The sequence below is a fragment of the Hyperolius riggenbachi genome, chromosome 3, assembly GCF_040937935.1.
Source record: "Hyperolius riggenbachi isolate aHypRig1 chromosome 3, aHypRig1.pri, whole genome shotgun sequence".
Taxonomy (NCBI): domain Eukaryota; kingdom Metazoa; phylum Chordata; class Amphibia; order Anura; family Hyperoliidae; genus Hyperolius; species Hyperolius riggenbachi.
The window spans coordinates 215,088,393-215,105,568 of NC_090648.1; the positions used below are offsets into that span (position 1 = coordinate 215,088,393).

Sequence of the window (17,176 nt, forward strand, 5' to 3'; positions counted from 1 at the left end):
AGACATCTTTTCCTATTTTTCTGTGATACCAAAAAGGCACTCTTGATTGGTCTCCTGCTGCTAAAGCCCATCCTTTTCAAAGTCTGTACTGTTAAAAGTTGGCTATGCTTTGTGATGCACCTGCAATGTGTCGTTTTTCCCTTTTGTTACTGCGGACTATGCGTGCTACTTGCCTTTCGCCTTTTTCACCCAGAACAGTCTGTATTGTTTGAAGTTTTGCTTCCCTCAACTGCCTCTCTCTGAACACCCAAGATACTGTTGGGCAAGAAAATCCTAAAAAAAAAGAGTTGTTTCAGAGATGCTAGCACCAGCTCTTCTTGCACAGACGATCACCCCCCTTTCCCGTTCAAAGTCACTTAAATCTTCTGTCTTACCCATTTTGACGTTAACTTCCTGTTGGACTGGTTTACTTTCAAATGTATGTTTATGGCCACATACACACCTCTTTATTGGCATACAAGTTAAAAGTGTGGTTAGACTGGCCAGCATTGAAGTCAAGGGATTCTTCCAAGGAAACTAAGGAAAGTTGATGTTTGCATATTAGAATGTTGTTCACAGATTCAGCAGTTTATGTACAGCAGTACTCATCGTCAGTTTAGGGGGACAGTTGAGGATAATAGGCCAACTGAAAGTGCCTGCTGACCATCTGCTGATCAAAGTTCAATGTATGGGTGCGTTTGCTCATAGTGTTAAAGGGATACTTAAGTTCTATTAAAAAAAGGCAGTTTTACTTACCAGGGGCTTCTACCGGCCCCATGCAGTCTCCCTGTGCCCACGCCGGTTCTCAACGATCCTCCGGTCCCCTGCCACAGCTCAGTTTTGCTTTTGGCATCTGAACCTGTCGCCGGCCACTGTGCACATCCTTGTTCACGGTCCCGTCTCAGGGAGCATTGCCATTTTCTCAAACATAGAAGTAATACTGCATTGAAAAACCTGTTATTTATAAACGATATGTGTGCATGTGGAGGATTGTGTATGTTCATCCCATATACAGGCTCTTTATAGCTGTACCTTACTTTTCCACTTGTGCTGGCCACAAACATACATAATGTGTTCTACCTGATGGACCACACCTTTCTTGATTCAGTTCCATCAATTAATTTGAGCTGGGTCAAAAATGTGTGAGGACCTCGGCCCTCGAAGGACCGGTTTGACATCCCTGCTTTAATGGAATCAGTCAGTGAGCAACTCCACCGGACCACCCAATGCAATGCGGGAAAGCTTGCGTAAAACCATGATGCATCTTGGCAGGAAATGAAAGCTAAGGTGGCAGGGAGAGGAGTGGAGGCAAATATCGACCACCATAATGAGCATTACATAGGTAGGAGGAGAAGTAAACCATCTGGGCCTTGATTGTAATTCTGCTGAAATCTGACTATTGTGATGCAAGGTGGTAAAGCCCTATCCCTGACTGGTATGTTCACAACACTTGGCTGGTAATTGCAACTTAATCATATACCAAATTGGGCAGCTGTACACTGAAATTGGGTAGCTACTGACCAGTGTGTGGCCAAGTACAGGTTACCCTATAGGTGAAGTAATCACAGTCCATAATAGCACTACTGATAACAGAGTTCAGTGTAGTACATTGCATATTTATTACATGAATGCTCAGTTTAATTTCATTTAGTGAAGGCTAGATTAGGATAAAAATTCAGTTATTGGATTTAAGAGAACGTCTCAAGAATGGAATTAAATTTTCTGAACCTGAAGACTTAAAAAAAGGAACAAGGTCTGTCCCCAAGCACTGTCAGGTTTACGCTCGTCAGTATTTTTTATCACGATTGGCATGAATTGAAATAAGGACATGTTTAGACTAGGATAACACACACGTACGTTACAAGCTTACTGCTGTCCTTTAATACTTTGTGGGCAGTAACACTGCTAGTGGAATTTTAGTTAGAGAGACAACAGTTAAAAGGGCCATTTTCCCCTGCGATTCACAGGTCCCAATGCACGCTGTGCAGGAAAAAGTGGAAAGCTGTGCATAAAATCACAAAACGCAAATGAACGGTCCCAAGAGTTTCCCGAGTGAGGCTACTGACTTCAATAACCTGTGGAATTGTGCAGGTTTTGCCATCCACGGCAAAATGCGCACAATCGCAGCTAGTGTGTTCCCTGCCTTAGAGATAACGGTAAACATGCCCAAGCACGACACTTATCCAATGATGCTGCATCCAAGCAGAGCTTTTCACTTACAATGAGGGCTCAGCAGACACAGGTGGTTGGGGACCACACGCAAGCTCATGGTGTATGTATTCCCAGGAGATGTGCAACTTGATCTTTATGCAGGTAAATGTAAAGACTCTCCCCTTCTATGCAGTATGGATTTGAAAGAGCTTCATCTGTTGGATTTGGTTGTTAAGTTTTGAAAGCAGAAAAGCATCTCCCCAACTTGAAGAGGTTAACAATTCAGGCAGATTTTTTTTTTTATAATATAGCAAAAAAAAAAAAAAAAAAAAAAGTTTTCAAGATATTAAAACCTGCCAATTAAAGACCCAAGAAACATTCACTTGTAGTAGGGCTATGGAGGGGAACCTGCTTTGGCATACAGAACAGAAACAAAAAAGGTCCTGTACAGTTTTCAGGGGAATCTTGTGCAAAACAGCCAGTTCCGTTAATGATCATGGAGTTAAATAGCGCACTCGAGTTGTCTACAACACTGTCCACGGGAGATCAAAAAGATCTAGGTCAAGTGACCTGTGGAGGCCATGGCACATGAAACTTTATCTTGCTTCTCAGCAAACCAGTCCTGGAACGATGTGAGCTGTGTGAACAGTGGCTTTGTCAACTTCATAAACACCATCAGGAAACGAAACACTGCACCATGCTATATTGCTGGTCACTCAAAATGGTCATGTCCTCATGGCCAGTGATGTGATCTTGCAGGGTAATGATGGGTATAAAAAAACAAAACCCAAAAAACATATGTCTGCTGGTACCATGACTGAACCCCTGCCATGTTTCTTTCTTGGTAGCAAACAGTCTGGATCATAAGCTTAGAGAGGACTTTTCCAGGCGTAAATTTGGCCAGAAGTCAGAAACCATGTAAAGCTGAACTCATCTGACCAAATGACCTTTACTATTGCTCCATAGTCCATGCTTTATGACTTTGGCACAACGTCTCCTCTTCGTAGCATTTGAAATCACTGATGGGTGGTTTTGCAATGGCAGCTCGTCCATAAAAACCTCTCTCGTTGAGTTTTCGTCATACGGTTTTGATACAGATAGGGTTTAAGCATGGCATTCAGCTCAGCAGTTACTTTTGCAGCTGTAGACTTCTTTTATAGTACAATCCTACGCAATGCTCGTATGTCTCTGTCAAATGAGATTTCAATCCATGCTGGCATTTTTCAGCTGCAATTTATCCAGTCATAAACTTGGATACTGTGCCTCTTCTTACAAAACACACTACCTTGGCACTGGCTCACCCACACCATACGAACTTCAATAACTTGGCCACATTGGAATACCATTAGCACTGACATTCATATTCACAATAGCACAAAATGCTGTCTTGCTGATAAATAATGCTTGCGTGGAGACATTTATATAGATATTTATATTATGCAAATTAAAATGAAGGCAGGTATTTTTCCAGACACTTTACTGTAAATATTCTTGTCCACCTCTTGTATATTACTTTTAGGCTCCAAGGTAACAAAGTGATGGTTTCAAATAGATTTAAAAAAGTTAAGAAGTTATGTTAAGCTTCATAAAGTATTCCCCCAAGTGTAAAGATGCACTCTGTGCAGCCTTAACCTCTCTGCAGAGGTAAACAAAAAAAATACAAAAAAAACACTGCCAAGGGTTTTTTTATGCAGTTTTACTCTACCCACCACCAGACCATTCACTGCACTTAAAAGGGGCTGGCTTTCTATCAAGTGGGAGGACAGTGGGGCGTGGTTATGACCCCAATTCACATCCACGCTTACTGAGTTGTTTGTACGCTAGCCTCTAATCTAGGGGAAAAAAAAAAAAAAAGCATGGAGAGCAGGTACGAGAGAGTGCGAAGTCCCATTCCAACCAATTTACTTTAAGTGAACCTCATTTCTGATGCATAGGTTGTGTATTATAATAAAGGCCAGTTAGGGGGCACTATGATCGCAAATGTGGTTGCTAATGTGGTTATATTTCTGCACAAGTAGAAAATGCACCTCAACCCATATAGCTCTCCACAGACTCACTTTTTCAAAACAAAGGCTGTACAGAGATTGTTTGCTTTACACATTGTTCCTACTAGGACTTTCCTGTATACCAGTGTACCTTGGGTGAGAAAAGGCTTCAAAGTTATAAATACCTACATAATCTACAAGGTCCGCAGTCACTGCGTGGCCCCTTATTGTGTGAAAGATCTAGAACAACGGAAGACCACAAGTAGCATTACTTACAAAAAGGTATAAAGATGGAACTCTACATATGAAGAGAAATTATGGTAACATATACACCAGTTGGTCAAGTAACACTCAGATTGGCAGCCCTAGCAATTGCTCCTAATAAAAAAAACTAATTTAGTAAAGGCAGCTCTAGCTTTTTTTGTTTTGTTAGGTTTCTTTTCTCACTGTACCGCGTTTCCCCTAAAATAAAACCTCCCCTGAAAAGACCTAGCTTATGTTTCAAGCATGCTTGAAATATAAGCCATCCTCCAAAAATAAGACCTACCTGTGGGACGCTTTTAGTGTATGAGGAGGTGTGTAGTCTCTTACCACACCTCTCTTGTGGCTGCGTCCACCTCCGGTTTTTTGGAACTGCTCCGGTGACCGGCATACCGTTTTAGTATTGAAGCTGTACAGTGCCCATTTCACCCTCATGCTGTACGCAAAGTCAACTCTGCTCAGTTGGGCGCACATTGATAAGGACGAGAGGGGAGCGCGAGTTCAGAGGCGATCTTGAGTACAGAATGAGGGTGAAAGGGGCCCCATTCAGCATCAATACTACCGGTATGCTGGTCACCGGAGCAGGTTTAAGGAACTTAGGAGGACGCAGCCAAAAGGCAGGCGAGGCAAGAGACCACACACCTCCCCATATACTAAGAGGGTCTACCCCTCTCCTGAGAGTAATTCCCCCCCCTTCCAAAAAGTCCTAGCACATATTTCCCCCCCCCAAAAAAATAATAAATATTGAAAGGAAAAAAAAAAAATCAATGTTATTCATTACATTATCTTCACTGCAGTTCCTCTAAGCTTCTTGCCAGTGAGGATTTTACTGTGCTTGCACCCATGCTTGCAAGTTTTTCTCCAGAACGTTCCATGAGGCATAGATGAAGCCATCTGTGCTACAGATGCTAACAGGTTATAGAGTAGCAATTCAGCTAGATCACATTGCTGATTCCATCTAACAAAATGCCCTTTCTTGGCATAATATAAAGCAGGATGGTCAAACCTGCAAATGTAATGTAAACTCTCCTCACCTATGTCTTTAGGCCAGCTTACTCACAAGCATTAACACTCAGCTTTTGGGTTTTGGCCTTTAAAGTGATGACAGCACAAGCTTATCTTCGTGGAAAGAATAGCAATTGGACAAAGCTTTCAAATCTATATGGTTGGCAGCCCCAAAAACATACAAATAAGATTTATTGATGCCAACATGATGGTTTTAGAAATAATGCCCTTCAGTGACTGATCTAGAATTAGTTCTCTTCTATATGCCCTGTATATAAACACAGTCCCAACATACAAGGCTCTCTTTCAAAGGCAATTAAATTATTTTAAAGCAAAACTGAAATGGGGGAGAATCAATCTCTTAAAACCACTGGTGGCTCCATGATGTACTGGCTGTGATAGATACTTACCATTATCACTATGTCCAGCTGCTGAAATACAGAGTTGATCACACAGCAGAATTCATGGAGAAATATTTTTGATCAAGCGGCTGATTTGAAATCTCTTAATAGTTGCAATCATTCCCTATTCTAGTCTACAAGAGCAGCAGGACAACAAATCAGAAGGCAACCAAAGACTAAAGCCTAGTACACATGCTAGATTAAAGTTGGCAGAGGGGTTAGTTATTGGCTGCATTGGCCAAGAATCTAGTGTGTGTGTACATGAGGTCCTTAATCCCTGTCGGTGACTCACCTGAAGGCATTGTTCTTCCGCCACTCACCCTGCCAGTTTTGTGATGTTCCTCATTTCCCATTCTATTGATCCTCCCCTCTCCATAGTTACAGAACACATTGCTAGCTTGTAGGCTAGCGGTGTGTCAGAACAGCAGTGGCTGCACAGTGTCTCAATGAATCAAGTCCTGTTCCCTGCCAGGTGACAGTCGTCGTATGTATCCGAGGCTTAATGCTGATCACACATGGCAGATTTCTATTAGACAGACAGAATGCACTAACAGTGCAGGTAGTTAATTGAAGCAAATGTGCAGCAAATTTTTACTCTCTAGCTTTCAAACATGCAGTCAGGTTCTGAGAAGAGAGCAAAGGAGGTTTGCTGCACATGACAGCATGTCTATTGTAATCACACTGACACATCTCTGCATATTTTCTTCAGTGATAACCTGCACTGTTGGGTAAATTCTGAAGATCTGCCAGAACTCTGCCTAAGCAATCTCCCAGCGCGTTTTCTCATCACATGCACAAGGCACTTTCTGACTGTGTGCAGATCTTATGGTGCAGGCTGATTATTCTGTGCCCCCAGTACCTGGTGATATGAAGTTTACAGCATGGATTACGGTCTGTGCACATGCTGAAAATGACACTTCACTACAAGGTAACCTCTCTAATCCATTGCTTTATCTTTATAATTTTAGGATCACATGTTAGAGACCCCATTTGATCAGGGCATTAAAGAGAACCAGAATTGAGGCTCTGGTTCAGAAACACAGAGAGAGAAGCCTCTGGATCCTAATAATCCTTCCCTTGCTATCCTCTGGTCCCACGTTGCAGTCCCCTCCAGCTGATCAGATCTATGCTCCTGTTCTGGCACGAGCTCTGCTGCAGCTGCACAAGCACGGCCATGCCTGAACAGTAGTGCATAGCCGCTGCATGAGCGCCTCTGGCTTATTGCGCAGACGCGACCATGCGCACGCAGGCACTCTACGGCCCTGCTTGTGCTTGAAGAGAAGTGTGGCCCAGATCAAATTACTGCCAAGCTCTTATTTGTAATGTTTGGAGGGTCCGCGCAGGGGACCAGAGGACAGCGAGGGAAGCTTCATTAGGCTCCAGAGGTTTACTGCGTCTTAGGCAACTATGTGATTTTGTACCAGAGCTTTGGCTCGGATACACTTTATTCACATACTACACAATGTTAGAAATAACAGTACTGAACCCTGAAGCAGAGTTAAAACATACGTTGCATTAAATGTTAAGGAACTTTAGAAGTTTTTCTGTAGCCCAAAGCAACTCTCCAGTAAAAACGTAACAGATTCAATAGAACAGAGCGAGCGATCCAAGGATGAATGAAGCATTACTTACTGTTTAACCACTTCCCCTCCCCCGGGACAAGTAACTACGTCCCTGCAAAATGCCATAACTACGTGCAAGGATGTAGCTACTACGTCCTTCGCTGCCATGCGTTCCTGCTTGCCCCCCATGCTCGTTACCGCCGATAGATATCTGCTAGATTAATAAAAGGGAACACAGCTCCCATTCATTAATCTAAGTCCCCATGTGAATGACCGCAGCTGTCTATGAGACAGTGCCGCCATTCACAAAGATCGTCCATGCAGTGCTCCCTGTTTGCGTAGTAATACTATGCATACGGAAGTCACCTGCGAGGACATTTTGTTTCCAAATAGGTTTTTTTCTTCCCAATAAAGGACCCATTTTTAAATTTTAAATTAACCCCTGACCTCCCACACTCCAAGTTACTTTTTTTTTTTTTTTTTAATAAAAATAAAAAAAAAAACACATAGTTACCTTAGGGAGTGAACTTTAATATGTATGTAAAGAGGGTATATTGCTATTACTTTAAAAAGGGGATGGACACAAAAACAAAAAAATGCACCTTTATTTCCAGATAAAATATTGGTGCCATACATTGTACTTGGGAAAAATGTTAAACGTTGCAATAACCGGGACAAATGCGCAAATAAAATGTGTGGGTTTTAATTACGTTAGCATGTATGATTGTAAAGCTATAATGGCCAAAAAACTGACAATTTTTTTTCCATTTTTTATTCTTATTTTTCCTGTTAAAACATTTTCCGAGTAAAGTAATTTTTAGCAAAAAATACCAAAGAAAGCCTTATTGGTGGCGAAAAAAAAGATAGATTGTTTTGTTGTGATAAGTAGTAATAAAGTTATAGGCAAATGAATGGAAGGCGAGCTGACAGGTGAAAATTGCTGTTTTTTTTTTTAAGAGGAAAAACCCTTTGAGGTGAAGTGGTTAAATATATTTGAAGACATTGGCTGTGGTCAGCAAAGCTATTCAAACCACATAGTAAAGGCTTAGTTTTTGATTACTAATGGGCAGATTAGCTGGTTCATTATTAGAGTTAATCATCTGTTAAAATTTACTGGAAAGACACTCCAAACGGTTTCTAACATTGTTAGCCACACACAAACTAAACCCTCTCCTTTACCATCAGGTTAAAAGACAGAGGAAGAAAGCCAAACAGACTGGTGAAATTAGGAAAAGGAGGTGAAGAATGGAAAAAAAACATAGGAATGGAAAGTAAAGGAGAAAACAGAACAAATCACTGAGTCACCCTGGATCGTTAAAACAAGTTTATTATATTACAATTTAATTCTGGTTCCAAAATTTTTGGAGATATTTTATCGGTCTGTCTTTTCAGGAATCTGTAACAAACCACAGATGGGCAACATTATTTACAGTTATATAAAAAGAAATTCAGACAGTTTACACACTGCAGGTTTAGTGTGACCGGGGTGGGCTGTGATTTGATCTCAGAAGACGGACTTTAGGCCTGTTCACACATCCCCCCCGACCCATCCTCCAGGGGGTCCTGGAGGTTAGGGTCTTGCCTGGGGTGGCGGTAACCGAGAGCCCCTCAGGCACGAGTCGGGCTTACCTCGGTCTCCGCAGGGTCATCTGAGTTCTCTTCTTCTGTGTCCAGCAGTTCAATTGTTAGCTGGACCTGGCCGCAGCTCTGGGTGAATCCCAACTACAGAGAGAAAAAAAAAAAAACATGAGTAGGCAGAATAGAGGTGCACTTCCAAAATTTTAAAATTATAAAAACACAAAAAAAGCTTTAATGTTATTAAAAGCTTTCCTTACACTTTGAGGTGCTAAATCCCATTTACATGGCAGGGTTTTTAAGAGAAGAAAGTCACAGGAAGGTAATACAATGGGCTCAATTCACAAAGCATTACCGTATTCAATAATGCAGAAAACAGCAGATTTTACCGAAGATCTTATCAAATATTTCACTAAGGTTGTTACCATATACCAAGCTGAAAATTACCGACTAGTGAGGTAAATTACAGACTTGTGCAGTAAATCCCTCGATAAAATGTCAGGAAATGTCAATTCACAAAGATTAGAGCATGTGGTGAGACCTAGTGAGATGTTTGGTATTCATCTTGAACTGTCAATTCAGCATTCAGTAAAATGTCACAGGCAACGGATCCAGCCAATAGGAGGAATGACCCCATCCCGCTACTGCCTCCATTGGGGTTGATATACTGCCAGGCGGAACAAGATTCTCTCTCCTAGGGAGCAAAGACGAGAGCCGGCACAGGAAGAAGTTTCCCCTGCAGCCCTCTAGAGGTCTACCCTTTAGACTCCTGTGCCAAGCAACAACTGTTGAGCTCATACAAACATGGTATTTCTTATATTTAAAGTTCATCTAAACCAGGGCAGGGCAAACTTTTCGCGGCCCGGGCTGCATGCCCTAAATTTCTCCCCTTCCTGCCTACAGAGTCGCGAGCGGGTGGCAAGCTGGGAACTTGCGGGGTGCCGGCTGCCTATCAGTGGGCCGGATGTACAGCTAATCCTGGCAGTGGGCCATAGTTTGCCTAGCACTGATCTAAACTCAGGCCATTTAATATATTAAAAAAAAAAATTATATATACATGAGAGATCATCATTAAGAACAGCTTTCTGCCGAGACCTACTCCACAGCTGGTTAGACTTCTGCGGTCTAACTACGATGAACTGAAGAGAGGTTTCTCTGTAAATTACAGTACTATTGCATGTGTTAAAGTCTTAGTGAAAAGTGTAAATTACGAAAAAAAAGTGGCATTTTACCAACCTAACATTCTTATGCAACTGGTCTTAGTGAATTGAGCCCAATGCTTAAAGCACTTATGCAATATAAAATGTATCATTCAACTGATCGTCTCATATAAAAGTTTAATTGCCTGCCTGGTCTTTCTTCTGAATCACTCCTGAAGCAACATTTCCAGGGGCTTATAGCATTTTGCCTTGCCCCCTTGCAGCAAGAGGGCCTTGGCACTTTCTCTACATCAAGTAGAGAGAATGCTATGTTTTTTTTGCAGCAAAGCAGCAGGACTACGCAAGAGAAGCCAGCAGACATGTTTTTCCGTTAGGGATTCAGAAGAAAGACCAGGCAGGTAATTCTAAGTTTATATGAGAAGACAATCCAATGAATGTTTAATTCAGACTGAAGTGGCTCTTTAATACCCTTATGAAGGAATGGATTTCAATGGGTGTTCCTCTGATTAAGGTTATTCACACAAAAATTAAAAAAAAAACAAAAAAAAAAAAAACTTTCCTTTGTGAAGCAGCCCTCTAGATTCACAGAGGAGACACCAAAAGATAGAAATTACATCACATAAGAACCCCAGAAGTAGAGAAAGATGGGCTGTTTTAAATAAAGTGGCTATTTTGTTTGAAGCCAACATGCCCTTTTGATCAAACTAAACTTGTAATTTACTCTAATGGCCTTTCTGTATTCAATTCATAGCTATGTTTTTCTGAAACTGACAGGAAGTTCATCATCTCCATAACCATGGAAACAGTACACTGTGGTGTACAGAATTCCCCAAAATTCAGTCTTAAAGGGAACCTAAACTGAGAAGTTCTGGGTCACCATGATCTTGCTGGTTAGTCTGTTAGTTTTGTTTTTCTAAACTGAGAAGGATATAGATTTTTATTTTTAAAATAATACCACAGTTGCCTGATTCTCCTGCTCATTCTGTGTCTCTAATACTTTTAGCCACAGCCCCTCAACAAGCATGCAGATCAGGTGCTCTGACTGAAGTCAGACTGGATTAGCTGTATGCTTGTTTCAGATGTGTGATTCAACCACTACTGCAGCTAATGAGATCTGCAGGGCTGACAAGCAGCTGGTATTGTTTAAAAGTTAACATCCATATCCCTCTCAGTTAAAGTGGACCCAAACTAAAAATACAAGATTTCAGAAATAAAATCTATTTTCTAAATTATAATAATAAATAGCAGCCTTTCTTCAGCTGCATGACGACAAGTATAAAATATTTTACATTTAATGGAGGAACCCCTCCCTTCCTTTCATTTTGCCGGGGCCGAATCCGGCAAACTGGTGAGTAGCAGGTGTCTGGCAAAGGAGGGATTGCTAATGGCTGCCACCTGTATAACCCTAGTTATAAAAGAGAAGGGTGAAACGCATGCACTGAAATGCTCATAGGGTTGAAGGAGTGTTTATCTTTGTATGTGTCAGAGTGGTGCAACTAAATATTTTGAATTAAAAAAATGTTTGGTTTGGGTCCGCTTTAATGTACCCTTTAAGACAGGAGTAAATTGAGGGACAGTGGCAAAACTAAATTATAGTTAAAGTGGATCCGAGATGAACTTTTACACATTGCATAATTGTGTTCCTTACATATAGTTTATAGGGCATTCCTCAAGCCAAATACTTTTTTCTTTGTTTTAATACTCTAATTCCCTATAAACTAAACAAGCCTCGCCCACAGCTTCTCCAAAACGCCAAGGCACTCAGACCCATGTAGTAAGGGCTTATGGGAGCTCAGTCTGGGCAGGAGGAGGAGGAGGCTACTAGCCAGAGATTTCAGAGGCAGAGGGGAGGAGGAGGAGGGAGTGGTCTGAGGGCTGGAGATGCAGTTGCAGATTACCTGTGTAATGATGACAAACAGAACATGGCCGCTCTCATTGTATCACAGGAATAATTAATCATATTCTATTGAAGCTATGTGCAGCTAGATATGCTGTGTACTCTATCTCAACTTTAAATAAGATATATAGACAAGTTACTTGTTATAGTTAGTTTTTCATCTCGGATCCGCTTTAAAGGGGAAAGATTTTCTTTCTGACTAGCCATTTTTAAATGAATGTTAGGAAGATGCTGGGTTACTTTGTCTTTATATCTACATATTACATGAAAATAAAGGCCTGCAATGTTTGGTTAAAGTATGTTGATTGGTTCCAATGATTTGTACACATCTGTGTCCCAACTGACCACACAAGTGAAAAAGCACATTAAATAATGGCATATAAAACTTTTGCAGAACAAAATATGCTGGACTCCCAGCCTCTGTACAGTTTTCAAAACTCATTCAACAGCAATTTAACAGTGTCTTAGCGAACATTCTCAGCTTTGGGTATTGCTTTTACTCAACCTATCTGAGCGCCCCAGTGTAGCTGAGCAGAAGTAAAGCCAGCTCAGGCTCAGCTCTCCGCCTTGCTAAAAGGGACACATCTCAACAAACACAAGTTATCCAGGTAGATTAAGAGAGTGGATTGGAGAATAATCTCATGATCTGCTTTCTAGCAACTATAGTCTGGAGTCAGACATAGCCCAAGACCTGTCAGCAATACTTTCCAGGCAACAATATGATATAATTAACACAATTACATGTAATGCTGGGCATACATGGTTAGATAATTCTTATGAATGGAGCCGCTGTCTGATCACCGGGGGCGATGGATACCGCGCTCGATCCCCGCGGGCGGACAATAGAAAATAACGAAGCGCTGATAAGAAGCGCCCACGGGGACAAGCGGGAATCGATCCGCGCGGACGAGCCGGCATCGAGCCGCTGGCTTGATACTGGTGCATTCTCGAGCTGTGTATGCCTAGCATTCTACAGAACTGACTCAAACCAAAGATCAGTCTGACAGAAAAGCAAGTTGTATAGTTAAAGGGAATACAAATGGCATTCTCCACACACCTCACTACAGATTTTGTTTATCATCAACTAGCTGATGGCCCAGTGTTGCCCGGGTATGTATTAGGCTGGTGTTGGCTCCACCCTCTTTTTTCTAAACCTAACACACAGTTACTCAATGACCTAGTTTGTGAGCTTTGCGGTCTTTGGCATCAATAATCTGCATGAAAATAAAACATATGCCCCTTTTCTGAATTTGAACCCCAGTCACCCAATGACCAACTATACCAGGTTTCAGGCTTGTGCCATTAACAGTGCAAGAATGCCAGTAAATAAATATCCTCTATGTTATTCCAGGTTATGTACTATGCTACTATGTGTGTGCCAAATTTCATTCAAATCCATTCAGCCATTTTTGCATGACTGAGTAACAACCAACCAAACTTTCACATTTATAATATTAGTAAGATTGGCATTTTCCTTTAAAGGAACATTGGGCAAAAAAAATGTAAAATCAGCTTTACTCACCTGGGGCTTTATCCAGCCCTTTGCAGCCGACTGTCCCACGCTGATCGCTCCGCTCTCCGCCGCCGTCCCGGGCTCCCTGGACGCTGTTCAGGCTGACCTCAAGGTCGTCTTTACTGCGGCTGCGTGAAGCGCCACTGTCAATCACAGCCACGTGGTCCACTGTGTACTGCGCAGGCACAGTAGTTCTGCGCCTGCGCAGTACGCCGCGGACCACGTGGCCAGTCGGCTGCAAGGGGCTGGAGAAAGCCCCAGGGAGTAAAGCCGATTTTAAATTTTTATTTTTTTATTTTTTTTTGCCTGAGGTTTCCTGTAAAGATAAACCATAACCAAGAATTGAACTTCATCCCAATCAGTAGCTGATACTCCCTTTACCATGAGAAATATTTTCCTTTTCACAAACTGATCACCATGGGGCTCTGTATGGCTGATTTTGTTGAAACTCCTCCCACATTGTGATGTCAGCGCCTCACAGTACTGACATCACACTGTGGGAGCCATGTTGCATTGTGGGAAACAACAGCAGTTTCCAACTGACAAAAATGCAAGCAGCATCCCCCTTCCAGTGATATCACCTGCCAGCAGTAAAAATGTCACCATGTGATAAATGTCAGAATGTAAATCATGGAGAGGAAACATTTTACAATGAGCAAACACTGACTAAATCATTTATACATAATTATAAGCAGAGAAGAAACCAAGCAATTCACCTTGAAACAATTCTCATCTGACATCAGCTGTTCAGCCTTTCGCTGGTAGTTGGCTTCACTGAGGCTGCGTGACGACTGAGTAGCCAGGAGACCCCCTGTGGCACTGCAGCTGCTCTCAGAGAGGTAGAGATCAGTCACTTGTACACAGATTTCATCGCTGACAATGTGCTGGAGCTAAAGATGAAAAAAGGACAAACAACGTTACCTGGATATTCAAATAAAATGGACTACAGAACACCGGTTTGTGCCACCAGTGCCACTGACCAAAGTACATCTAAACAGTCACATTATGATACAGCCTACATCCTAGAAGCACGACATGTTCAGACACTTGAAAGCTGTATTGTCACCATAAAAATCAAATTTCAACAGCAACTGGTCAGTGTATTACGTGATAAAGATGCTAATCCTGCATTCAAAACTTTTTCTGCTGTTATGGTTTGGAGTGATCACATACTTTAGGAGCACTGGCCCTAGTACCAAACAGTGCCAAAAAGTTGAATGCTGGGAGTTCTTTTTATCTATAATATATTCCTCCTCTTCCATTTATTTCCCTGCCTAGCTGATCACTTGTGTTTACAAGCAAGGCTGAGGTTACTCAGTGATTGGATGTGTAAATAAAAAAAGACTGGGAGGAGGGAAGCTAATAAATACACAATGAGCAAGAGGGGGGGGGGGGTTGGAAGAGAAACAAGAGTCAGGGAGGATATGATGTCAGCATTAAGCTTTGCAAGATGTCCACTTCCTAGAGTAGGATTCTCTGCTTTTCCTTTATAAAAGTCACAGGAATTGTTGCGTGGATAGCACAATACATCTGTTATGTAAGTAGAAGCAGTATTTATATATAGTGTGTGTGCGCGTGTGTTCAAGTGTTTTTTGTATTTATAAAGCAGAACTCAGAGGGTGACTGAGACTATGGGAGGATAAAGGCTTCTTGGCCATCAGCTAATTTCTCCCGTGCAATTATGATATTGTGGTTAAAGTGGGAAGAATATGATCAACACAAAGAATTCTGATTTAAGCACCACAACCTGGTCTTTTGTAACTGCTAGACACGCCAACAACTTTTTTTTTTTTTTTTAAACTCGTTTGAGCTTCATCTTCGTGACACATTTGTAATAGAAAGCTACCCATCACCGCTACACTAGTAGCATTGTACCAAATATTTTCAAATGGACAAAACCACCAGGCCAGAATCAGCAGACATTGCACGGAAAGGTCTATGACTATTTTGCACATGGTAAGCTGACTGAAGTTGCTTGCCAGTCCATCTACAGAGCAATGCATCATGTCTATAGCAACCTTTAAAGAGAACCCGAGGTGGGGATCTTAGAATGAAATCTATACACAAAGGCTGGGTCTGGCTACAGTGCCCAGCCTCTGTTGCTATTTGAATCCCCCCTAAGCCCCTCCTGCGCTCCGCTCTCCCCCATAAATTACAGCCGCGCTGTCGACACGCAGCATGTCGCAGCGGGCTGTATTTACCTCCCTAGTGTCACTCACGCCGCACCCCTCCCTCCTGCAGAGCGCCGGTCCCCGCCCCTTCCCTCGCCGCTGATTGGAGGAAAGGGACGCAGGCGGGGAGCGGCGCTCTGCAGGAGGCGGGGGGAGCGGAGTCAGTGACATTAGCTAGGTAAACGTTGCCCGACAGCGCGGCTGTGATATATGGGCTAGAACGGAGCGCAGGGGTGAACTTAGCCAAACCCAGCCTCTGTGTATAGATTTCATTCTAAGATCCCCACCTCGGGTTCTCTTCAAAGGACTTACGAGGCGAAATTACTAAAAAGTAAATTACCTGCCTCATCTTTTAAGGCACGGAGGACACCGCCCGCGCCGATCCGCCAGGTCCCCCCCGCTCATTAGCCCCCCGGGCCAGCTGCCGACCCCACGGCCCGGCGACTGCGCAGCTCTAGGGCCAACGTAGATTGGATCAGGGGGGTTTGCCCTAGAGCTGCGCAGCCGCACTCGCGGCCAGGCAGACTGTGCAGCCGCGGCCAGAGGAAGCGCCATGTTGCGAGAGGCAGGAGAGCCCGACCCGGGCCGTGGGGTCCGCAGCCGACCCGGGGGGCTAATGAGCGGGGGGACCCGGCGGATCGGCACGGACGGCGTCCTCCGTGCCTTAAAAGATGAGGCAGGTAATTTACTTTTTTTTAGTAATTTCGCCTCATAAGTCCTTTAAAGCACACCAGAAGTGAGAGTGATATGAAGACTGTCATATTTATTTCTTTTTAACCAATGCACATTGCCTGGTTATCCTGCCATTCCTCTGCCTCAAATATTTTTAGTCACAAACCCTGTACAAGCATATGCAGATCATGTGTTTGGCATTGTCAGATCTGGCAATATTAGCTTCAGCAGAAACAAACACAGGATGTGCAGAAGGAGCAAAGTGGGATTTGGAACTCCCGGTTAATGCCTTAAGGCCTCTTTCACAGTGCGACGTTAAAGTCGCACGTTATAAAAAATAACGCAGACTAACGCACAGCAATACAAAGTCTGTGCGACATTCACAGTGCACACGTTGCGTTGTGTGTAAAGTGTAGCAATATTTAGAAAGTGCTGCATGCTGTGCGTTTAGCAATACATTTGCTGCGTTATGTGTGTTGCACATGCTCAGTAAGGTTTTTTTTTTTTTAAATCTAACGCATGCGCCGTTTTCGTTCTATCAGTATGCGACGAAAACGGCGCACCAAGAGACAACGCAGTGCAAAATAACGCCCAATTTCATAACCTACATGCGCTGCATTAGGGGCACGTTGTACGACTTTACCGTCGCATCAAACGCAACGTCCCATTGTGAAAGAGGCCTAAGAAATGGACATTAAATGGACCATTTCTTGCTAGTTATAGATGGCAGAGCTCTGGGAACTCCTAAAAGGTGGTGAGAGGTAGGCTGGGTGACAAGTTATCCAGTACATTCTAAAAGCCACTGTAGAATGAACTGTGACCAAAAAGGAAAATCCTGGTCACT

General features: G+C 42.7%; 1 protein-coding gene across 9 annotated transcripts in view; it reads right to left on the reverse strand.

Moving 5' to 3' along the window:
- SIN3A (SIN3 transcription regulator family member A) overlaps positions 1-17,176 on the reverse strand; it is a 111,271-nt gene that overhangs the window by 18,363 nt on the left and 75,732 nt on the right. For all 9 annotated transcript variants that reach the window (XM_068275704.1, XM_068275705.1, XM_068275706.1 and 6 more), the window contains 2 exons: positions 14,206-14,379; positions 8,974-9,066 (listed from right to left, as the gene is read on the reverse strand). In XM_068275704.1, coding sequence (XP_068131805.1) covers positions 8,974-9,066; positions 14,206-14,379 — 267 coding nt within the window. The remainder of the gene's footprint in view (positions 1-8,973; positions 9,067-14,205; positions 14,380-17,176) is intronic.